Genomic DNA, 26077 nt, shown 5'->3' on the forward strand with positions numbered 1-26077 from the left:
TATCCCGCATGCATACTTTTTGTCTCCACGCAATCTCACTAGGAACCACTCGTCTCCAATAATCGCTTTATTTGGCCATAATGTAGGAGATTCACGTCACAGGAGAGCAGAATCATATGCCTCGAGGCCTGCGCAATGCTATCTCCCGAGGAGAATACATTTATCACCGGCCGACGTGACATTTTGCCAGATTCCAGCCTCGTGTACGAATATGTTGGGGAAATTAAAAAAGCTCTAAAGAAAACATATCTTGCAACTATGTATATGATTCACACTTTATGTAATGTAATACTTCATGTCAGTACTATGGATGTGCATGTAAACATGTAAAAATACCTAACATGACTACATAAATAGTATCCGACCCGATAAAATATTCATACCGAACACCAAGATATTATCCATCCGAGATCACGTAGTTAACCCTTAATGTAAAGGATAAAAGTTGACCATTGGTTCAATAGTCATCATTTATTTTTATGACCTCGCCCAGAACTTGCTCGTAAAAGTGCCAAACTCTGGCTATCTCATCTCGATCGACGGTTTTGATTTCTTCAAACTGGATCGAAGGAACTGTAAGTTTCTCCCACGAAAGATTTTATTCCCCTCCAGAGAAGGAATAAAATTTGTGCGCGCTGGGAAACTTTCATTGGAATCGAATTTCATGCACTGCTTTACGGTTATTGAGTTCGTAAGTCATGTTTTTTGTGTGAAATGCATTTCTGAGTGTTTGTTGTGTATCTGCGAGAAGTTTTTCTGTCGCTACTTCTTTTGCTCACTGTGAAGTTATAAAAAAATATATTTATAAGCTCACGACTAACTGAATCCTCACGATGTTTTCACTGTAAGTTTGTTTCTTATTTCTAAAGAAATCATTGCTATATGGCAGAATTGAACCCACGGCCCTAAGAATGAGAGCCAAGACCTTATGCGTTACACCAAAACCGACGTTAAAAAAATATAAAAAAATACCATTATCGTAACAAGCTCCATGATTTGTTTGTTTGCTAAATCCCTTTAATTTGAATAATCTATCAGTGTTCAGCGGTTAACCGGGAACAAACAGACCGGAAAATCCGGATGCCAGTAGCAGTCAGCGCCAGGGTGAACTGTGCTCACTGCAGCGATCATAAAGTCTGCATTGCCTTAAACCAGCGACCGGTATTGGTTTTGCAGATCGAAAGTCCAGCGAACGTTTTAAATCCATTCTGCGCCACCCTGATTTTTGCAATAGGAGCTGGCGACTTACACTGTTGTTCTTTCTGACTCAGCATGTTTGCTATGAGTGGGAAAGAGGAGAAAGATAGATAAGATAGGAAGAGGTGTTGGATAAAGGAGTAGTTAACAAGTGCACTCAATGGACGATGGTTCTCCAGTTCAGGTTTTTGGCTTACAGCCACATGTTAGTTGGATAGGGTTCGTCGAGTCTCATTTATTTTCTTTTGTGGAGTTGGGTGACAACGACTGCAGACGATAACTATAAGATTGGCAAGTTGCTTGGCGACCCTCCTTGCGGGGTGAAAGACGCGGAGGGGACGAGGTACCCAAGACGACAGCGGGTAGCGGAAGGGTAGCGGGGAAGGGCAACGCGTGCACTGCATGTCATTGTTACGGCAGTCTCGGCCGCGCAGCCGAGGCGGCCACATGTCTTATATTGTCTGTCATAATTTGAGTGCGACCCACATGAGATCATTGATTCTGAGACCATTAGTCTTAGGATGAGTGTTGAGGCCTTTTTAATATTATCATTATATTATTATTAGGTATCTATAATTCGTCAACAAAATAACGTTAAAAACAACAAATCGTATAATGTCTCAATATAGGGGCTTCTTGTAGAACAGCGTACCGGATCAGTCATGCTACGCGGCTAAAGGTTGGTACTGCGCAGTCAGATACGAAAAAGTAAACAACAAAGACGAAGAGTCCATATGACAGTGCGTCAGTTCTTGTAACTAGGAAAGCAACCAAAATTTATGTGATTTAATGAAAGTAATTAATGAGCAAAACGATGATGATTTGAAAAAAAATGGTCATATCGTGCTTCGCCTACCCCCATACCACCCGGAATTAAATCCTATTGAACTTGTGTGGCGGTACGTGAAAGGCGAGCTCGCAAGAACGTCGATTGACTCTAACTTAGATAAAGAGATAAAAGACTTAGAGTTGCTTTTCTCTAATTATTCGCCTAAAAAGTGGAGAAATTGTGACGACCATGTCATAAAAAATTAAGACGAATATTATAAATCTGATAGAGTATTTGACGATGTATTGGACAGGTATGTTATTGTTTATTTATAATTTATTGTAAATTAAACATAAATTGGTTTTTGTCTTAGATTTATAATTGAAGTTAATGAAAACGATGATGAAGATGAATCGCAAGAACGTCGATTGACTCTAACTTAGATAAAGAGATAAAAGACTTAGAGTTGCTTTTCTCTAATTATTCGCCTAAAAAGTGGAGAAATTGTGACGACCATGTCATAAAAAATTAAGACGAATATTATAAATCTGATAGAGTATTTGACGATGTATTGGACAGGTATGTTATTGTTTATTTATAATTTATTGTAAATTAAACATAAATTGGTTTTTGTCTTAGATTTATAATTGAAGTTAATGAAAACGATGATGAAGATGAGGATGACGACGACGATGAACAAGTTCAAACAGAGAGTGAACATGAAAGTGACATGGAAATTGATTTATAAAATAAAACACTTTTACATAAATAAATTCAAATTGGTAGATATTCTGAAGGTAAACATCCAAATTTTAATGCTGTCAAACTATAAATTTTAAGCTAAATATGACATTTACGGGAACACTCATAGAATAAAATTTTACTTACGTCAGAAATAGTTACAAGCTATCGCGAGATTAATCCGGGCACACTTTTCTACGTGTGTAGCATGTCGTGCTACCTCGCCCCCGCCACTTCTTTCACCCCGCAAGGAGGGTCGCCAAGTAACTTGCCGCATTATAACTATACGGTGGGGGCTGATTAGAAAGTGACTTTTTTCTATGTGCCTGATCTATTTTAATAGAAAGTAAAAGACTCACGTAAATATTGGGATAATTTAATTAGGTTGTATGAATTTATTTATTTATTTATAAACGCTTTATTGTACACAAACAAACAATATACAAAACAGATTACAAATTTAAAACATATATGACGTATACGAAGGCGGGCTTATTGCCAAAAAGCAATTTCTTCCAGCCAACCTACGACTGGGTGAAAGAGAAATTGAAAATTAAATCTTTTAACTAATTAAATTTGAAGTAGGTACAATTAACAAAAATAAGAAATAACCTAACCTAACTATTATTAAAGCAAACATGAAACAAAACTACAAATATATTCATAAATAATATCATAAATTATAAATATAAAATAGAACTGCATACATATATACTTTAAACTATATATAATATATATTATAAAATATATATATACATATATTATTTTATCTGCCAACCTAACGATTCAAAATAGTGATTCTTCACATTTTTTTAAAAAGTTGCTAGCGATGGTGATTGTCGCACGCTCTCTCAATTCAATTCAATTCAATCATTTATTGGTAATAACTTAAATAATATTACAAGTCATTTACATAGGTATAGGTAATTGGTAATTATGCACTAGGTATAATTAAGTTACTTATACAATATAACATAGACTAGCTAAAGTAGGTAGTTATATCATTTTATTCATAAAGTAGAAGCACTGATAGTTAGGTATTTCTTTATACATATAAATAATTTATTTATTAGGTAGTACATCAATAGTTTTTAGGTAACTCTGGCAAGGAGTTCCACAGACACGCTGCCTTCATAGCGAATGAATCGCTATATGAGGCGGAATTATGAACAGGAATGCTCAACAATTTGTTTTCTACCGACCTCAATGCTCTACCCTGAGAATGAGAACACAAAAATGAGAACTTGCTCTTCAGGTATTGGGGAGATGAGGGGTTATTTAAAACACTGTACAATATGTTGAGAATATGAGTATTCCGGCGAAGGCGAATCGGAAGCCACTGTAATTGAGCTCGATACTCAGAAATGTGATCATATTTGCGCAATCCGAAAATGAATCGGATGCACAGGTTCTGGAGACGTTCGAGTTTGTTGAGTAGCTCTTCAGTGAGGTCAAGATAGCTTACATCGGCGTAATCAAGAATAGGAAACAGTAAGGACTGTGCCAACGTAGTGTTCAGTGGTAGGAAGTACTGCAAGCGCTTAAGAGAATGGACGAATTTACTTTACATTGACGCTGTTCTCATAATTATTTTTAAAGAACTAACCAAAAAAATCACTAATTTAAAGTTAAAATGTTTTCTTATTCAGATACAATAAGTATCTTTTCAGAAATAGACGAGATAGGGTACTTAGGTATGAAACATCTTCGAAGATAAAATAAAACGAGGAAAAGAATAGGTTAAGAGGAGTTTCAATAAAGGCAGACGTTCAGCCGTGGCAGCCTCTTTAGACTTTTCACTGTACCTAGTCCTTGTGTCGTAGGTTATAAGGACTATATTTTTGGTACTGTATTGCACTTTATACTTGTCGTCACCTGTGCCAGAAAATTTAACAATTGCAAGAGCGTGCACTAGTTCTGGCTGCATTTGCACTGCAATATTCTACCTGAAACACAGTATACGTAATTTAACGAAAACATCTCATCATACATACATAATATGCTCACGACTGTTATCCTCTGAGGGGTAGTTTCAGGTGACTCGCAAGCGAGCCACTCGCTTTTCGTATTCACATGATAGGCCGTTTTTGAATGAGTACAATGCACTACAATCTAGATATACCCGTTTCTTCAAAATGTTTTCTTTCACCGTAAGAGTACCTCTTATTACGTACGTACTTAAATTCCTTATTATAGGTACTGAGGCATTAGCTTCAGCGATCTCCTGTTTACGAATCCCGGATGTCAGTAAGTAACAATGACTGAGGCACATGGGCTCGTTGTTGGCGGCCTCAGCTCACTATTGAAGGAATTAGTCACCCCCATTGGTGATTCCCTTAGCCCTAGGCTGGTGACTCTTTAACATGTTTTTTTTGCATTTTTTTCTATAAACTTATGAATGTCATGTTTGTTGTTTCAGGACGAGCGGTTCAACCACGACATCGACCAGCAGACGGGGTACAAGACGCGCTCGCTGCTCTGCATGCCCATCAAGGACATCAACGGAGAGGTCATCGGCGTGGCGCAGGTTCATAATTTATAGAATTCAAAATCAAATGGTTTAATCGACGTAAATTTTACAATTATTTTTCCATAGTATTCTACCACCATTTCACAAAGGCCCCGATTCATATTACACATTACATCATTCAAAACCCCACTGCTGGTACTACCAGTCATCGGTAGATAGAGTTATTGAAACTGGCAGTAAGCCTATGTTTTTGAGTTAAAGATAGTGCTATTACCATGTCTTTCGTTTATATACAGGTGTTGCATCTGTATTTTTTATAGATACCTATAAATGTAAATCATGCCACCAGCTCTGGGTCAGAGAGATTGACTCTTAAAAATGTCCCCATCGATATTACACCCCTGTTTTCATAGAATTTGCAAAGGGTTTGACTAATTTAATTAAGAGCTTCATTAATCAGCGAAACACGTGTTTCAATTCTATGTGCAAAAATAAGTCATTATAAATATGTTAAAATATAGAGACATTTAAATTTATGTACGTACGTACCTACATACCTGCGCTGCCAAAGAAAAGTTGGAAATGCGCGATAAATAGTCTACTTTCGCGTCGGCCACTGATCAAATGCCGCCCTGATCATGAACTCGACAAACTTGTGTAAATAGCAGATGCCAATTTACATTTTCAAGGCCCCGGCTGAAGTTGTAAATATGCAGAGATATAGGATCTCTGTGATGCACTCAGTTGACAAACACACTCTTACCAGCAGTCGCTCTGTTTACTGATCCACATTCAAAGAAAGAGATTTGTAATGGATAAAGATTTTATTACAATAGGTAGGTTAGGTACATAGTTTGTACCTACATAGATTTTATCCGATTAGTGTGTCGATTTTTTAAATCTTTTATATTCATTATAATTTGTACAGGCTACATTTTTTTACTTTGTAATCTGAGAAGATAGATCTACGAAGAAAAGAAAACGGCACTTTCCGAACTTTTTGTAAAGCCAAAACTTGAAAGCTTTATAATTACTCCTACTCCACTAGAAAATGTCTAAGAATCTAAGTAAAAAATTAAATCAATTTTTAATAATGGTAGAGATTCACTTCAATAATATGCGCAGACCCTCTCCTACTGTACAACACTCACGAGAGCAATGAAAAAGCTCCATTGACACTATGGAACGGCAATGGCAGGTGGAACTTTTTCATAACTTACTCGAGATATCTCTCTCTAACCATACAAGACTTAGAGTGTACTATCTCTCTCTAACCTCAAAATTTCATCCATCCGCAGGTCATCAACAAACAGAACGACGGTCCGTTCACTTCGTACGACGAGAAGGTGTTCTCCGCCTACCTGCAGTTCTGCGGCATCGGGCTCCGGAACGCGCAGCTGTACGAGCGGTCCCAGCTGGAGGTCAAGCGGAACCAGGTGATTATAATATGTGGGGACATCTCACACACGGCCATCAACAAACAGAAAGATTAGTAATCCGACAGAGAACTAAATTCACCGACATAGCTCACAGAGTTAGTAAGCTTAAGTGGCAGTGGGCTGGTCACATCTGTAGCGTGCTTTGGGAGAGGCCTACGTCCAGCAGTGAACATCTATAGGCTGATGATGATGCGCAGTGGTTATAATGTGGAGGATTGGAGAAACACATATTAAGCATAATTCACTTTTATTGTAATTAGCAAAAATATATCTACAGCCATTTATATTGGTGTTACGAATCTGAATCGGTTCATCTACAATCGATTGTTCCATGAATGGTTCGTCAATAAAGTGAATCGATAAGTCCGTCAATGTTTCATCAATACAATCTTTTGACCATTATCATTTAGCCCTTACAAGGAGTAGTCAACAATGTTCACATACGTAGAATAGACAACTAACACTAGATTCCCGCCTCAGGTGCTGCTGGACCTGGCGCGCATGGTGTTCGAGGAGCAGAGCACGATCGAGCACATGGTGCTGCGGATCCTGACACACACGCAGAGCCTCATCCGGTGCCAGAGGGTGCAGGTGCGTAATAAAAGAATTAGAAAGAAACAAAGAAATATTTATTTGAGACACTGACAACAATAACAAAAATACTGAATATGAAACAATACAACAACAACAATATACAGACAATAATACAATACAAAACAAACAAGGGTTGCTGACCAAAGCGTCAAAAAGGCACCAGCTCAGCATACGCTGTGGACAATTAGATCACAGCGCTGGTTTTCAGCTGGCCCTTATACGGTAACCTATAGAGGTACAAGTTTTTGTTTTCGCAAATCGTATTTACTAAATTAAAGTAGGACAGTCCTATCAGATTCAAATTTAATTTAATCATTATGAAAAAGGCAAGTAAGTACCTATAAAAAGTTTTGTGCCATCCAGAGTTTAAAATAGAACTGGAAGTCACTATTCAACTGCTTGCATCATTGGCTATACTCGGTGACCCGTGCGGGAGAGCTGAAATAATTCAAGTTCATTGCGGATATAACGCGAAATAGTATCAAATATATACAGGCCCCGAAAACTTTGATCATTTAATTGTTCATCAAAGTGATAAATTTTCTTACAAAAATATACCCTAGCAGCAATTTTATTTTGTTTTTCAGTCTTCCATACCAAGTTGAATTAGTCATTCATTACCTATCTTTTTAGACGGATTAGTTCAGTTCGACATTGTGTTTAAATTTTTCGGAATTCTGCTATTTAAACTCTGTATGGACCTTCCTAAGTATACTCTATAAGGCTATACAATACAATAACATTTCCGACTAAATTAATTTCCAGATAAATCACAGATATTATTTCCAATTGATACAAAATGAACATACACATTAATTAGCAAACCCCAGTCCGCTTTGTTCTACACCATTATCAAATACAACCATGAATGGGACTGGATTTTGCGAATTGTTACGATTGTGATGAAGTGTTTATTATCTTTGCTAGCTATAAAATATGAATGGGTGCTATCAGAACAACCGAACCAACGATTTCATGACTCCTTCAGTTCGTTTAAGAAAAAGATATGTCAGAATTGAATATTTGCCTTGTTATTTCTGATAATATTTGCCTTGTTAGTTTTGACCCACTAAATTTTAACATTGTTATTTTCTGTTCAAGTTTTAATATTGTTATAATATGATATTATGCTTAGATAATTTAGTTTTAAGTCACTGTTGTCGTTAAGATAGTATTATTTGATAATGCCGTGATCGCCTATAATGGTTTTCACAACGAAATTTCTATTATGTTAAATTTTCTGTTAAGTATGTCTGTTGTGTCAACTGCTGGAGATCCTTATGTTAATAAATAAATAAATAAATAAATAAACGATATTTTAATACGAACTAGATGGAGTGTCCATACTGTCCATCCCCAAATTCTACCACAGAGCTCTTATTTTGAATGATTATGTTCAATTCATTGGTGTATTTGTGGTTTAGTTGTCATGAGGTTGAACTTCAAACGGTTTGACAGAAAACAAAATGCGGAGATTTCTCGCTTCGTTTTTGTAAATGACATACCATCTTGTTTGTATATTGTTAATCTTACAACCGAACAGACCATAAACGACGTTATTGGAGTCACAAGACTAGCTCTAGGATGACTTCTAATTACTCTTAATGAATGTTATCTGGATCGCGATGTTGGATTGTTAGTCCAGGGGGTCTTCTCACGATATGTTTCAATCGGTTTGAGTTACAGGCTATCGTCTATATTTGTTTATGTGGCAGGCTGCGTCTGTACATCAGACCATTGCATAAATTATAATATAAATATATTATAATCATAAATATATTATAATATATTATAATCATAAATTTGCATAAATTTTCATCGTGAACGTGAAGTAGAATTCATCAAGTCATTTTGTATGAACGAACAGCGCCCCTGGCGGTCGGTAGCAGAACTAAAATTTTCCTACAAAATTCATCGAGTAATTTTGTCAAATCTCAATTTTAGTCATCAGTTATCAAATCTTGCAGTATGTTTTGCATTTGTGCCCTACATACTGAGTCCTCGTTGTTCCATGACTACAGGCCTCCCAATGGGGTTGGGTCACGATTAAAAGTGCTGAAGTTTATAAATAATAAAAAACTTAAAATGCTAAATTACGTGTTGTAACCCGAGTATTTAAACTAAAACTAACATGTTTGAAATTTAAAATTACTTTATATTATGATTATTTTCACAGTGCACTTCAAGTAAATGTAATGACTAAAGAGACTGCACTCTTCAGTGAAGTGTAGCACAAACTCGCATTGAATGCCACTTTACAAATCAATTTGCCAACGTTTAGACTCCTCTATTTTTCTTCTAGACCTCATCTACGCTCTAGTGCCTATTGCGAATATGATCACGAAAGTCATTTGCATGCCTGAGGCTGGTCTGTGGTCGCTCATCCGTAGCGTTTTAATCCGAGTTTAATCGACATACCCAGTAGCGGGAGCTGCTAGAAAAACGCAGGAACAAGCACGCAATTTTCTACTCTACGCTTTGGGTGATAAAGATTTGTCTACGCGAGATTATATTATACAGTTGATGGGCCTTTAACGATAAGTTAGATAAGCCAGCCGGGCGCGGCGCCAGTCGTCTTATCAAGATGTAATGAGGGGAATGCTAATTGATAGTTTTCTGCCATGTCGTTTGTATCTATCAGGAGAAATGTGTCTGTAATGGCCGCTTGCTCTTTATCTCTTCTCGATTATACTAATGAGCCGGGAATCTGCTTGCGTGTAACGAAAAACGCCATTTTAGTTCAAATTTTCTGCTGAATCAGGTGGGATTTGGGATTGAAAAAGACTTGGCAATTTTGTGCATGTTATCTGATCACTTAATAGCTATGTGTGGAAAAATAAATAGGGGGAAATTTTATCAGTGATATTCCCATTGGAACAAATAAAGCTGTTCTATAAACATCGGTTGTGTATGTATCTTTAACTTCACTATGAAACATCAACTTTTATTCGCCGGACCAATATTTAAAGTTAGTGTGCCGGATATGTGCCCGACATTCCCCTGCCAACGGGAACATTACTTAAATTATTCCGACCTATATAATTATGTTTGCTCTTCAAGTAATGTATCGCATAGGATACCGGCAGACAGATATCCAGTTTAACTTTGAGAGTAAAACGTTGACAAATATGTTTTATCCCCGCCTTTGCTTGCTCATATAGGTCATACAGCTTATTGGTAATGTATGTGCTTGGCAATCCTCCATTTCAACGGTTCTGCGGATAATTTTTACTGTAGCTAGAACATAGAATACACATACACACATACATCTCGTCTTATTTGGATAAACGCCAAATCGACTGTTTTAGAGATTCGTAAGTTATGTATCGCGTGAGGATCGGTCTCTTAATTAATTTAATTGCCTGTGTGATGCTGTTTGGACTGCACGTGTCTTGTTCAGTCAGTAAGGTCATTCATTAGTAGCTATACACATATGTACGTTTTCAAACTGACAAAACTAGGCGATTTGTTTGTATTAAAGGTACAAAAGCGTACGTAATATTTAGAGTACCATGTCCCTTAAATACGACGTTTCGACGCTTTCCTCTTAAGTACAAGGATCCAGATATCACGTTGGTTCCAACAGGTTCCACTAGGTACAATCAATATTCGATCAGAAACTTACTTGGCTAACAACTAAACGAAGAAAGAAATATAATCATGATTCTAATGTGACTTTAAAACTCGTGGAGTGATGATGAAAAACATCAAGTTAAGTGATAATTTGAAATATTCATTATAATACCAACCAACGTCACCGGTAAATAATATTCGGCGCTGAAATAAAACTGCCAATAACTCTTGAACCTTAATTGTGTTCAGTTAAGGTTGAAATTAAAGCCCCCCAAGTCATTTCCTCCTAAGTTTACTTCCTTTGCAGTCGTAAAATTCACTAAGCGTCTTCGTCATAAACAAAATGAAGGATTCAAATGAGTCCTCGTCCAACTTTCGACACAATTAGTTGTTTGTTATATTCATTACGAAGATATTACGGTAAATTAATTTACAAAAAAATACAGTTTTTTACCTATTTTTTTTATATGAACCCGTCTTACCTCGTTCAAAATAAATGACACTGAACGTATTGGGGAAAAATATGTTTATGACGATACGTCTATCGTTCAAGAGCGATAAAATGACGTGAGTTGAGAAGGCGGGGGATCCCGGGGGCCACACTTTATTGGATCATTTCCAAGGAAAACTCGATTATTGCCGAGAACAATGTGCAGAAATAACGCGCTCAAAGTCCCTTAATGGAAGTCTAGTTGTTCCTGCGAAGTAGGCCCACCGTGTTGTACATGGAACCTTGCCGCTCTACGGTGATCCTTATAACTGTGATAATGTTTTATTCATACGCACGATACGTTTTATTGAGGCGTAAAAAGATCATATTGACGAGGGCTTGAATGGCGTAGGTTTGCCCAGTTAAATCACGGTGGATTGTTTCGAAATACCTAATTAGATTAAGTTTGATTAGAAAATTTCCAAAATCAAGTTCAATTTACATTCAAAGCGGGTCACAGCGTCGATTTAATCGAATAACTTCGGCGTCCAGAAATGGCCCTCGAGAAAATTCGTTAGGGATTCAATTACAGCGGTTTGCACAGCTAATAAACTATTGTGTAGTTAAATTTAAGTTTCAAATTAACGTAATTAAGCAAAGCTAATGGAATTCGGCTATAGCTTTGAAGTTTACGAACACAACGCCAAGCTTGGTAATAACTTATATACTAAACTTATATGTATAATAGGTTCACCAGTTGCCGACATGACGAGCAAAGTAAATCTTATTTGTAATGTTACCTACTCTTAGTCTGAGTATTTAATATTATTCAGCCCATCGTATTTTACTGACAAGAGCAATGCAAAGCAGATTTTTTTTATAAATTGATTTAAACAAAAACTGAATCAAAATTGGTCTAATACCTATATTGAAAATTATATCTACTTGATGGAAAATACACTCCTAAAGGGTTAAAAGTTTGTTTACTTATTAATGTCCTAATGCCGACTGTATTTATTAGTTTCTTTTGTCATTTACATTTTACAGTCACTGTAAATAATATTCTCTAATTCCAAAACCTCTCACTCCCCCACTATTTATATTAGATCCGAAGCTCCTCGAAACTATTGAAAAGAGCACAGTAAAACTATAAAATACGTCTAGATGTTTTGTTGTTCGGATCTAGCTATAAAAGAGAACAGTAAAGTAATTTCAAATCATGAATGCACGGAGGAGTCACGTCGGCGCTGGTAGTTGGAACGTCATTCATCCGTCGCATTTCATAAAAGGCTTTCCACAGAGCTAGCGAGGCTAAACTTTCATCTTCAGCCGACAAACTAATGTCGAGTCTGTTGATCTGAATTATTTTTTGTGCTATCTTCAAATGACTTGATTGTATGATTTCAGTAGTAAGCTTTCTCGAAATTGTATAGTTATTTAATTTTTTTTGCACACCTGTACCACATCCACATAACTACTACAGTAAGTACAACTCCTGCAAGTTGACTGGCAGAAAGTACTTTTACCGTAAGTCCACCTGATTGTGCATTACTCTCTCTGTAGACTTTACAATAAAAGAATACTTAAATTAATAAAATATTTTCTTAGCATCTTTGCAATACATCTGATATCTGAGCTATCCAACTCTACGTTAGCTCCCAGTACAGCCTATCCCTTGTCTCTATATATTTCTGCGTTGTTACAAACGCGCCCAGCTTTATTAGTTCCATTCTCATAGGACAATGACATGTCTGCGTGAAGCGTTATTTGATCCGTGCTCGGAATCCCGTCCCTCAGTCTAGGCTGCGACATGTTTGGTACTAAGCTCTCGGGACCAGCCATGTGGAAAAAGGTCCCGGCGGGGTTAAGATTGCAGGCTTGGACTGGAGACAGACGCATAAAGCCTCAACACTTACTATAATGCGGCAAGTTGCTTGGCGACCCTCCTTGCGGGGTGAAAGACGCGGAGGGGACGAGGTACCCAAGACGACAGCGGGTAGCGGGAGGGTAGCGGGGAAGGGCAACGCGTGCATTGCATGTCATTGTTACGGCAGTCTCGGCCGCGCAGCCGAGGCGGCCACATGTCTTATATAGTCTGTCATAATTTGAGTGCGACCCACATGAGATCATTGATCCTGAGACCATTAGTCTTAGGATGAGTGTTGAGGCCTTTTTAATATTATCATTATATTATTATTAGGTATCTATAATTCGTCAACAAAATAACGTTAAAAACAACAAATCCTATAATGTCTCAATATAGGGGCTTCTTGTAGAACAGCGTACCGGATCAGTCATGCTACGCGGCTAAAGGTTGGTACTGCGCAGTCAGATACGAAAAAGTAAACAACAAAGACGAAGAGTCCATATGACAGTGCGTCAGTTGTCAGTTCTTGTAACTAGGAAAGCAACCAAAATTTATGTGATTTAATGAAAGTAATTAATGAGCAAAACACAGAGAAAAATTAAAAAATTTATGAAATTTTGAAAGAAAATGGTCATATCGTGCTTCACCTACCCCCATACCACCCGGAATTAAATCCTATTGAACTTGTGTGGCGGTACGTGAAAGGCGAGCTCGCAAGAACGTCGATTGACTCTAACTTAGATAAAGAGATAAAAGACTTAGAGTTGCTTTTCTCTAATTATTCGCCTAAAAAGTGGAGAAATTGTGACGACCATGTCATAAAAAATTAAGACGAATATTATAAATCTGATAGAGTATTTGACGATGTATTGGACAGGTATGTTATTGTTTATTTATAATTTATTGTAAATTAAACATAAATTGGTTTTTGTCTTAGATTTATAATTGAAGTTAATGAAAACGATGATGAAGATGAGGATGACGACGACGATGAACAAGTTCAAACAGAGAGTGAACATGAAAGTGACATGGAAATTGATTTATAAAATAAAACACTTTTACATAAATAAATTCAAATTGGTAGATATTCTGAAGGTAAACATCCAAATTTTAATGCTGTCAAACTATAAATTTTAAGCTAAATATGACATTTACGGGAACATTCATAGAATAAAATTTTACTTACGTCAGAAATAGTTACAAGCTATCGCGAGATTAATCCGGGCACACTTTTCTAAGTGTGTAGCATGTCGTGCTACCTCGCCCCCGCCACTTCTTTCACCCCGCAAGGAGGGTCGCCAAGTAACTTGCCGCATTATAGCAGATACTTACACACACATATAAGCAAATCATGGATGACAATAGGTGCTATACAAATACAATTGCAACCCTTTGGAGTTTCAGACAAAGTGAGACAAAGATCAAAATTATTCACTATTTATAATCATATTTTTTATTACCTATAAAGCAAAGTTGTTGTTACGGTCAGGGAATATTGTGATGTACCTATTCCTTACAACGATAATGAAGTTCGAGCTTGATTTACATTTTAATGAACCAACTACTATCCCTTTAGATTTGGATTAGCGTTGTAATGAACTGTCAAATTTGTTAGAATGCATTTTATATCCCATCTATTCGAATCAGTAGGTATTTTAGAGCATATCATCATAATTCTTTCAATATGCATGCCACCAATTACTTACATCTATTATTTATCTACAATGATAAATACGCCATGCCACCGAAGCAGCTGCCTCTAAACGGGTTCGTTTGTAGATAAACGTCACTATATCCCGATTCGCCATAAATACGAGCATGTGATTGGTGGAGCGAGTTTCTTGACTTCGAACCGATGTACCGGCCATTGGTCAGTTTCTATCCATCACAACACTAATCCCCCTCTCATTCCAGGTGCTGCTAGTCCACGAGGCGTCCAAGGGCAGCTTCTCCCGCGTGTTTGACCTGGAGGCGGGCGACGCGGCGGACCCCGGCACGCCGCGGACGCATCCCTATGAGAGCCGCTTCCCCATCAATATAGGGATCACGGGCTATGTGGCTACTACTGGGGAGGTAAGACTGACTCACTAATCGTGCTCTAAATACACTCGCAAGCAATGAAAAAGTTCCAATGACATAAATGAAATGGCAGATGAAGCTTTTTCAGTGTCAAAGAGATTTTTTCAAGAAATGTGTATGTTATTCTTCACGGCGAAACGGCTAGAGCAATTTTAAGATAATTTGGTATGTAAGTTAACCCAGGGTATAGACTCCCTGTCTATACCCTGGGTTAACTTATAGGGTTCTTTTTTATACCGGAATTCCCAGGGAAAAACGTTTTAGAAGGAGCAGAATAAAATTAGGAAGGAAATGTAAGACAAATTATATCCGTATAGGCTATGCTACCCAAGGGAGCCATGTATGGGAAAAGTAGCTTATGAGAATATAATGTTGGGCCTTTTTTGTCTGCTTAAACATATTTTTATGGTAGAAAAATTTTCTTTTTCGTCGCGAGTTGAATACACATGAATTGGAATTACACTTGAGAAAGTTTAATAAAAAGCTTTCAATGAGTATTGAAGTGTAGAAATAAATCTAAGTGATTTATGTTCGGCGAAATTGCTTCATATTAAATGGAATATTTCGTGCATTGTGTAGAGCAATCATTAATAATATATATTGCTTTATAATTTAATCATAAATCTTTCTACTATGAGCGATACTTAGCAACTGAAAATGGACTCCACAGTTCTTAATCCACAGTAGAGTGCTGATTTAATATATATACCTAATTTTCGCAAAAATAAACATAAACTAAGTAATTTGAAATCCTGATATCATCGTATAAAATAAAGTCTAGAAAAGGTATTATTTTGTGCAAGTACTTAGGTAACGGTTAATAAATCTCCGAAACGTATAATAATTTCTGTCATCAATATGTGATTTATGGATTCGCAAAGCTATTTTGGCTCGCTGATATATCAAAATGTTTCAATAATAAATTGGAAGATAAGACTCTCGTAAATATGCCCAAATTGCTTACTGTACTGACTAAAGTATATACAATAAGCTTTTATAATACTTTAAGGATAGTGCTAACAGTAGGTATTTGTAGCACTTTTATTTGGTTGTAACTGTATCCACACATATCTCCTTCACATCTATAAGTATACTTATGGTAAAAGAGTACTTACATGTAATTCCTATCTACTAAGAATCTACTATTTATCTTTCAGACGGTGAACATTCCGGATGCATATTTGGACGCGCGGTTTGACCCCTCCGTAGACGACGGCACGGGGTTCAAACACAACACGATACTCTGCATGGCCATCAAGAATTCCGAAGGACGAATCATCGGCGTCATACAGGTAACATACAGCTTTCCTATTGGAGCATTTCCATCATCCCCGACTTTCATCTTAATTCGATTCATTTCATGAGTAAATGTTTAAGTACCCAAAGATAAAATTCTAATTTCAGAAGATCTTCCAGGCAGTTTCTTTACCATAAATAAAGCGGAGATACGACAAGACAGACAGTCGTAATCTTGAACTTCATTTTTCAACGTTCTCGAGCTGCACAGTGAAAAATATATCCTTTATTTCCGGAATTCAAGGATTTTTTCAAGGCTGCATTTTGCCGTTACAGTGTCGCTTACTCCGCCATTTGCACTTGATTCAAATAAAGGAACAAATCTGTTTTCAATATTTTTGCTGGAAAACTGTCACTTTTGTATACATATAACAGGTTTAAAATTATTCCAAATCAAATCTGTTAATAATCTGTAAATTATTATTTACTCCGATTTAAAATCTCTGATTTCACATCCGCATTGCAATATGACTTCATGATCCACACATCCAAGTTCAGAACACAGGGTCACTGAAACTGCACCTGCAATTTAATTAAGCTCAGCCAGTCCTCAACTCCATTTCATTCTTGACTGGCTGTTAAACGCTACGGGCTGCGGCAAAACAATCCTATATCCACCACCATTTGTGAAAACGAACAAAAACCGACACTGGCATTGTGCTAACTTTCGTGAAAAAAGTCGCCTAAGTGAGCATTTACAAATCCACGAGGCGCCAGTATTCCGTATACGATGCTGTATTTCGCTCTCAGCTCTGATTTTTCGCAGTGTTCCGGATGTTCCCTAACTAAAGCGAATGGCTCTGTATGCTTGCGGCTGTTTCTTAGGTCGTGCGTGCGATAATGCGGACCATCTATACGGCAAAGTGGGGTTTCTTCCAAGACAATATGTTTTGCTCTTAAACACTGCCGGTGTCACGTACAATATACGATTGAGGTACTTAGATACTTATGAAAATATGTAGCAAGACCTTCGCTTGATATAAATCTTTAACTGATTCAACATTAACATTTTAAAGTTAACGAATTTTTCGTTAGTTTTTATGTTCTTTTAAACTCAATTTCGTCAAGGTTATTAAAATTGCCATTCGTATAATTTTTATTGCCAAAGTTTTTTATTTTAAAGCATGAAACAATGACTGAAACTACTGAACTGGTATCTTGACGACTTCCCTTTTTCATTTTACGAGTTTGAACTCGCATTTCCAACGAAACTGAAATAATTTTAACAGACTTTAAACAGAAAACTGACTATAAAAGCTGTTATATTTGATACAGCGTCATTTATACTGCGCATTGGGCATTCTGGATTATTACTTCTGTGTCGTTATCTCTGAATAAATGTTTAAGAATGTGTCTGGAAAAGTGTTAAAATAGATTGTGACGGTTTGTTTTATTGGTTGAATTCCATGTGAGATTATTCTCGTCGACCTCTTTAGGCTTTACGATTGTGTAGGTAGTTGGAAATTATGTCGTCCACAATTTAGACGGAACCCGCGCAGGAATTTGCGGAAAAAATGAAACTGTTGCGCAATGCGGTGCGAATACTAGAAGCATTGTTTAAGCTTGGGGATTTTCGGGCCAGCACGTCCACTCTGCATATATCCTTTAAATAATTAAGCTATTAATTCTCCCTGCGCTGCAGTTACCATGCGAAATGTTGGCTTATTTCGGATACAGATTTTGTCGCATAGTTTCCGACTAAGCCGGCCACTGAGCATATTCTGTAGGGATTAACTTGTGTTTATTGACTTGATTCTAACTTCAGATCGTTCCGCTAAAGCGCTTATGTATCGCTTATACTTGTTTTCCAATAGTTTTATAACGGTATTTCATTGTAATTGCCAAGTTTGTTCAAGAGCTTTACGAACTTTCCACCATTATCGCGTGTACCGTGTTTCAACATTTATTATTGTTGTATCGACAGTAATTCCAGTGTTTACATAAAACATCCATTACTACGCTAATAAGTTAGATAACGCGGGCTAATGGCTGAATCCTAATTAGTAATGAAATATCACGAATCGAATTTAAGTTATGTCATTCGCCCACACACTCGATATTAAATTTAAATTGCTCGGGGATAATTAAGTTACGTGAGGAGTGGGTAGTTTGTCAATTTTCCACGATTTAAATGTCAAAGTCGGCTCGAGTCGTCCTAAGTAAATTTTCAGCGAATCCAAATTGGAAAGAATCAGCAAATGTGTTTTTCGGAATTTCTACGTATTTTGTCCATTTTTTTTATTTAAAGCCAATGAAGTCTTTTGACCGATTTGTTTATTTAACTTAAATTAAACGTATTAAGTAAATGCTATTTAGGTACGCACGTTTATTTTAAACTGTAAATATATCATTAAAATGTGTCACAGATACCAATATTCTTCAAAGCGATAACATCTCATTCTAACCAAAATCTGCTAAACAAGACAAAAAAAACACTCACACCTTGTACTAATGTACTCCCATGCGGGGTAGGCAGAGGTGCATTGCTGCACCCACTTTTCGCCAGTGTTATGTTAGTCCCAATGTAATAGGGGGCGGGCCTATTGCCGTATTACGGGCACATCCAAGACCCGAGAACAAATACCTGTGTTTAAACAAATATGTGCCCCAGCCAGGAGTCGAACCCGGGACCTTCGGGTAGTCAGGGTCACTAACCACTGCGCCATTCGGTCGGCAAGTGAACCAAAATTTCACAACCAACCACTTGCATTGTCCTCAGCTGGTGAACAAATTCGACGGTCTTCTGTTCACGAAGAATGACGAGAACTTTGTGGAGGCTTTCGCGATATTCTGCGGAATGGGGATCCACAATACACACATGTATGAAAAGGCTATCACGGCCATGGCTAAGCAGAGCGTTACGCTTGATGTGAGTATTTTATTTTACTTCTGCTTAGTGTTGCTGAAAAATGTATTAGTTTTGCTATAGATTTTTCGACGCCATCAACATACCCATAAAGGAAATTACACATGGTAGAAATCAACAAAAACATTTATGGTATTAATATTTTGTTTTGCTGAAATTTTCTCGATTTTCCGATGTTATCTTTATCATAGTAGCTACAAAACCTGAAACTTTCTGCTCCATATCTTATTTAAACTTAATATTACTTATAATTCAACGTAAATTCCATATCTGCCTACTACCATCTACTGAAATAGCTTATAGCGAGATTTAAATAGATTCATGTGGGTAGTGTAATTTCACTGCTATAAATTCATATCGCCGGAATGGATGCTAAAGGCTTCTGCGATAATTTAATGGAGTTACTGGAATGTTGAAGACTTACCGGGAGCGGTATTCATTGTAAAATGAAGATTCCAAAACGACTTAGAAATCGTTCCATTGCTGTTACTGCTAATAAACCAAGAAAAACTGGTGAATGAGTCTTTGAGTGACGGAAATTTACCATCGTTTTGGAAATGCGAGAGACTTATGATTCCTGAATATGGAACCGGCAACTCTCATAGTTGAATTACTGTTCTGTGAGACAGTGAGGGAGCTTTAAAGGGCTTACGCTCATAATATTATTAGGCAATTAAGTTATGAAACTTATGAATGAATCAAGTTTGTCAATGAGGAAACGGGGTCATTTTGGTGAAATTCGTGTTTTTTAACAAATGCCTATTTGAAAGTTATCGATTGTTATTTTACTTGGTATGTTAGTACTACAAGTTATCACCTACTCCACTTAAATAGCACATTACTTACCTGTGTTCTAATTATTACTTGCAGGTCTTAAGTTACCACGCATCAGCATCAATGGACGATGCCCAAAGATTACGGGTAAGTTTATGATCAGTCTAACTACCTTCACTTCTCACCTTAATCTACTCTCTTTTATCATTTACTTCACCGTCCTATCCTATCCACACACCTCTCCTTTATGTGTCTCGCTTTCCGTGCTGTAAAGTTTTATAATAATTTAAAAAGTAGAACTTATTTTTGCAGACCCTCCGGATACCTTCGTCCGTTTTCTTCAGCCTTCACGAGCTAGTGTTCGATGACATAGACATGACAGATGACGACACGCTCAGGGCTTGCCTGCGAATGTTCCTAGATCTAGACTTTGTGGAGCGGTTCCATATAGACTACGGGGTGCTGTGTCGGTGGCTGCTCAGCGTGAAGAAGAACTACCGGAATGTTACGTATCACAACTGGCGGCACGCGTTCAACGTTGCACAGATGATGTTCGCTATTTTAACGGTGAGTTGAATCATGAAAGTATTTTTTATAAGCAGTGAACTAATTGGCATTTTGTAGGGATGAAGTTACCTACTCCTTCTACTTTTGTCAAACTTACCTCCGCTTTTGCAAAGGCTGCTTAATTGTTTGATAAAAGAGATTTTTGGAAGGCTGCATAGAAATATATTTACCGTTTTAGTGAAATGGATGGGACGCAGTTTTTGATCATAGCATCATTTTAGCTACTTATTATTTTCTTCTCAAATGTATCTGTAATGGGCGTCTTTCATGTAACGCAGTAATGATAATACTTTGAAACAAAGAGTGAACTTACGAAGAATGAGTAAAGGTTCACCTAGAAGAATGAGTAAAGGTTCACCTAATGTTACTTTCAGCAGACTATCGCATGTTTCTCGGTGATTAGCGATTCTGATAACGAAAGCGGAACGTTAGATTGATGTGCCGAAAACTAATGATTTATGTTATTCTTATTTTGCTCGTGAAAATAGAATAATAGTAGGATACGAGAATATTTTCGTAGTTTATTTTTAAATAAAGAAGGAAAGATATAAAATATAGCTTCTGGAATTTCGCATTTTTCATAATATTAATTTCATACAGATAATGCGGATTACGGATTTAAGTTTTCAGTAATTGTAAATAATTTTATTTTAATTCGTTAATTTATTTTACCCTTTCATTTATATTCTTCATCTAATATTGATTGCCGGATGCTTCATTTTCAGGAAACGCAATGGTGGAAAATATTCGGTGAACTGGAATGTTTGGCGCTAATCATTGGCTGTTTGTGCCACGATCTTGATCATCGAGGGACCAATAACTCTTTTCAGATCAAGTGAGTTATGTATGCAAATTCATTAAATTTTACATCTTTAGCTCCAATTTCGCCATAATCGGTTAGATCGTAACCAGGGAATGGTCCATCAATTATACGTCAACTCCATATTAAATTTTATTCTTGACAATGTGTCAACCTATAATCCCTGGTTATGCTCTAACCAACTATGGCGAAATTAGCACTTAAAATCCATTAAAATAACAGAACATAATGTGCATCTAAAATCTTGTTTTTAATCCATGATTCCTAAATTCCAGGGCGTCATCACCTCTAGCCCAGCTATATTCCACATCGACCATGGAACACCACCATTTCGACCAGTGTCTCATGATCCTCAACTCGCCCGGAAACCAGATACTGGCGCATTTGTCCTCGGATGACTACGAGAAGGTCGTCAAAGTACTCGAAGATGCTATTCTGTCTACAGACCTGGCTGTGTACTTTAGGTAAGAAGATAAATAAAAAAAAAAATAATAAATAAAAAGAAACTTTATTGCACAAAAAACAGTTTAGGTACATACATTTTCCGTTAGGTACACTAATATTACAATATAATTTGTACATGTCTTATTTAAGTTATCTTAGTTAATAAAGTGGTCCCCAAACTAGGCTTTGCCCGTATCTTGGGGTACCATAATTTATGTAGGTAAGTAATTAAAAATAGATTAAAATAAGAAGTTTCAAATAGAAATAGAAAATGGGTGCATCTCTAAAACAATTTAAACTAAAACATTTTAACAAAAATAAAAATAAATTATCTCTCTCAAAGAACAACATAACAATATCTTAATCTAAAATACTTTCTGTGGTGAAATAATCTAACTGTAGGAGACAATCTTTTAATTTAATTTAATTTTAATTAAATAAGATACGTTAGTAGATTATATTTACAACCGAGTATTCGCCTGTAACTTCTTGAAATCGCAAAATTACCAATGGTCTTACATACATTAAAGAAAATTCGAACATGCGTATGATAAAATCCACTTACTAGGTCTTAAAGGTATAATAACTATGTCTTGAAAATCATGGGATTTCTTTTATCAAACTCATGTCTTTAACTTTAAATTCCACAATCCATAACAACAAAAGAAAACTTAACAATTCCAGTAAACGCAACGCGTTCATCGACCTGGTGAGCACGGAGCGGGTGGTGACCCCGACGTGGGGCGAGTGCGAGCAGCGGCGCGGGCTGCTGCGCGCCATGTTGATGACGGCGTGCGACCTGGCGGCCATTACCAAGCCCTGGCCGGTGGAGCGGCGGGTGGCCGCTCTGGTGGCCGGCGAGTTCTTCCGGCAGGGAGATTTGGAACGGCAGAATTTGAACTTGACGCCTATTGTAAGTTTTTTTTGGTTGAGTTTGGTGTTTTTATTATAAGTTGGTTGAGTCTTTTTTTATTACAAAATCTAAACTGGCAAAGGAAGCCATTTTTCAACCGATCTTCTCAACAGTAGGCTATTTAAAACATGAATAAATACGCTCAAGATAATTGAAAAAGTTCCAGTGACATAATAATATGATTTTTTTTCATTTCGCATTGCATTATTTAATTGCTTAGACAAAAGCCAAGACTATCGGCTAACACTTTCTATGTTATTTCTTACAGGACATCATGAACAGAGATAAGGAAGACGAGCTGCCGGCGATGCAGGTCAAGTTTATCGACACCATCTGCTTGCCTATTTATGAGGTATGAGTACGAACAAATCACTTTTTAAGACAGTTATTGCGAACTAATTTCCTTTGAAATCATCGATCTAAGTACTTTTATCCTTATTTCCAGGCATTCGCAGTCCTATCACCAGCTCTACAACCGATGCTAGATCGGGTGAAAATCAATCGTGCTCACTGGATCGACCTCTCCAGCAGTGATAACAAACTAGACTACAACATGGAAAAAGAACTTCCGGACAAAAATGACAAATCTAGCATCAGTTCCCAAAATGTGGACGACACAGAAAACACTTACGAGGGAGACAGCAGTGGCGCTGTCAGTTTATCCTCGGAAACTAATTCCAAATACGACAATTTAGAGAACCCAGTTGTTGGACTTCTAAGTAATAACTCTTTGGCGCTGGCAAGGGAACCTAATAAGTTCTGCCAGCTCAATGATATGAATTAAGTGGTGAAGTTGAAAACAGACACTTTGGTCCAGTTGTTAATACTTGACCAAGTCCACTCTCTGAAATAGATTTCACATACCTACCCGAAAACAACGGATTGTTAACTGGTAGGCTCTGTCTGTACTATATTATTACTTATAATGTCCTAAGTAGACAATCTTATACATAAAGTAAGAATATTTAAAAAATAACTTCAGAAGAGTGGATAGTTTTCTGCGTATCCTGGAGGTGATTTGTCCTGAACCTCAATGATCGTAGGCCAATAGAGAATATTATACAAATCGTCCGCTAGATTATAAGTCTCGTACAGTAAGGTACTCCTGACTTTGCAAACTCATTCTATAGCAGTTACTTCTCCTTGTTCCTACTTGATAAATACTGCTTGCATTTTTTTCCTTTCCTATTTTATAAACTACTTTTTACTAAAAAAAACCTAAAACTTCCTCTATTGGTCTCTCGATAACTATAGTCATGTTTAAGTTCATAAAATGCGTAAATATTGAGAATCGTGTGATATTCGTGTAGTACATAAATGTATTTAGCGCAATGTGAATGGAATGGTACCTACATGGCGCGATTTCTTTTTTCATAAGTTTACATAAGCGCATTCACTATTTTTGTAATTTTAAATAGACTATATTGGATAGTGTTAAAATTAAGGAAAATTAATCAAGTGTAAAATATCTGTTCTTACCTCATTTCGTGTTTAACGCTTTATGTCATAATCATTTGTTTAAAAATCCTTAAAGGAAACGCTTTTGATGAATACTTACTAACTAAATATGACATTTTATATTTACAATATTTTACTAGTTATAGGAAAAGTGACATGTCGTATGAATGACCTAAATACCAAAAAGTCTTATTGTACTAAATTATTGAGTTTGTCTTTAATTTTTTAAGCCTTGAGTATTATGATTATGATGGTAGAATTTGGCACTTTTAGTTTTGTATTGTAGGTTTGTGTCTAAACTAGGATGTATGCAGATCACAATCACAGTGTGTGTTTTGAGGCAACTGTTAGCTAATACAAATATTAGATAACACACACACGCACTCACGCCTTGTACTAATGTACTCCCTTGCGGGGTAGGCAGAGGTGCATTGCTGCACCCACTTTTCGCCAGAGTGTTATGTTAGTCCCAATGTAATAGGGGGCGGGCCTATTGCCATTTTACGGGCACATCCAAGACCCGAGAACAAATATCTGTGTTTAAACAAATATCTGCCCCAGCCGGGAATCGAACCCGGGACCATCGGCTCAGTAGTCAGGTCACTAACCACTACGCCATTCGGTCGTCATCAAATATTAGATAGAATAAGTATATTACAAATAATAAGATGTAGAGTCGGTTATCTAAAATAAGAATAACTATTTTGTTTCCGAAAAAACAAAAGAGTATTCAAGCTTCAGAAACACTATTGCACAACTCTAGCTCTAAATTATAGTACTAAAGTAAATCATGGTAAGTACTTATAACCAGTCAATAACATTCAAGATATATATGCCTCCTTCCAGCAGCTTCTAACTAAGTTCTGATGATGATAATGAAGAATCACATTCAAATTAGTATAAAATTATTTTAATTTCAATGGACAATGGACCATAGCATTGCCTGATTCTGAATCGTGGCGCAATTTCCCCTCAGACATGAATTTATACTTTTATCATGACCCCTTTAATTCATTCCAATAATTTTCCTGAACACTGTTTTAAGGTGGAAACCGCTTTATCCTTTATATTGATTTGTGTCGTTTGTTTTAGTACGTGAACATTTTAACGCAATTACTACATACCTATATAATTCGATATTAAGGATACAAAAATCTGAAACGACCCTTAAATTCGCACATTTCGGGTCCGTATTATTTTTAATCGAGTAACGAGAGCATGTGACAGATTATTGATGTGATTTACCTATACTTTGTAAAACATAGCATGAACCCTATGACAGCTGTCAAATCCATACATTTTAGTTGTCATTTGTTCTAAGACCTACTTGATCTACCTGGCATAAGGATCTGTCAATCAAACATAGGACTCGTGCTGTATTTTACAAATTATAACCGATTTAACCCATTAAATCGTCGTATTAGGGATATTCAATCGGCTTATCAAAATCGTTTGAAGTCTTAAAAGTTAGCTTTGGCGGTTCCCACAGTGCCCCGCATCAATTTGCATGAGTTGTCTGTGCATATTTTAAAGAAAGGTTTTTAATCTCAGATACTAAATTGACAAATTCTGAACGGTTCATCAACAGTCGATTATCCCGCGATTAAGTGACGTATCGTTCTATTGTCGGGACAATCGACTGTTAATGGACCGCTCAGAATCTGTCAAGTACCTGAGATTAAAAAACAGAATTAAGGAGATACTTACAAGCAATGATCGGACATACATTCGCGCAATATACAGCGTAGTTTATGCGTAGCAATGTGAGTACCGCCTATAA

At 36.8% G+C, this 26077-nt stretch overlaps 1 protein-coding gene across 7 annotated transcripts in view; it reads left to right on the top strand.

Moving 5' to 3' along the window:
- Positions 1 to 24041, top strand: part of LOC105381839 (dual 3',5'-cyclic-AMP and -GMP phosphodiesterase 11) — a 158643-nt gene extending 134602 nt beyond the window's left edge. For 6 of the 7 annotated variants that reach the window (XM_048623129.1, XM_048623134.1, XM_048623143.1 and 3 more), the window contains 13 exons: positions 5127 to 5234; positions 6476 to 6613; positions 7097 to 7207; positions 14995 to 15153; positions 16317 to 16451; positions 19175 to 19324; positions 20192 to 20242; positions 20393 to 20662; positions 21388 to 21497; positions 21758 to 21946; positions 22611 to 22839; positions 23108 to 23191; positions 23285 to 24041. In XM_048623129.1, the coding sequence (XP_048479086.1) occupies positions 5127 to 5234; positions 6476 to 6613; positions 7097 to 7207; positions 14995 to 15153; positions 16317 to 16451; positions 19175 to 19324; positions 20192 to 20242; positions 20393 to 20662; positions 21388 to 21497; positions 21758 to 21946; positions 22611 to 22839; positions 23108 to 23191; positions 23285 to 23623 (2073 nt within the window). In that variant the 3' untranslated portion in view covers positions 23624 to 24041. The remainder of the gene's footprint in view (positions 1 to 5126; positions 5235 to 6475; positions 6614 to 7096; positions 7208 to 14994; positions 15154 to 16316; positions 16452 to 19174; positions 19325 to 20191; positions 20243 to 20392; positions 20663 to 21387; positions 21498 to 21757; positions 21947 to 22610; positions 22840 to 23107; positions 23192 to 23284) is intronic. The other variant, XM_048623136.1, reaches the window with a different exon arrangement.
- The last annotated feature ends 2036 nt before the right edge of the window (positions 24042 to 26077 follow it).

The sequence above is a fragment of the Plutella xylostella genome, chromosome 3 (genome assembly GCF_932276165.1).
Source record: "Plutella xylostella chromosome 3, ilPluXylo3.1, whole genome shotgun sequence".
In the NCBI taxonomy this organism is placed as follows: domain Eukaryota; kingdom Metazoa; phylum Arthropoda; class Insecta; order Lepidoptera; family Plutellidae; genus Plutella; species Plutella xylostella.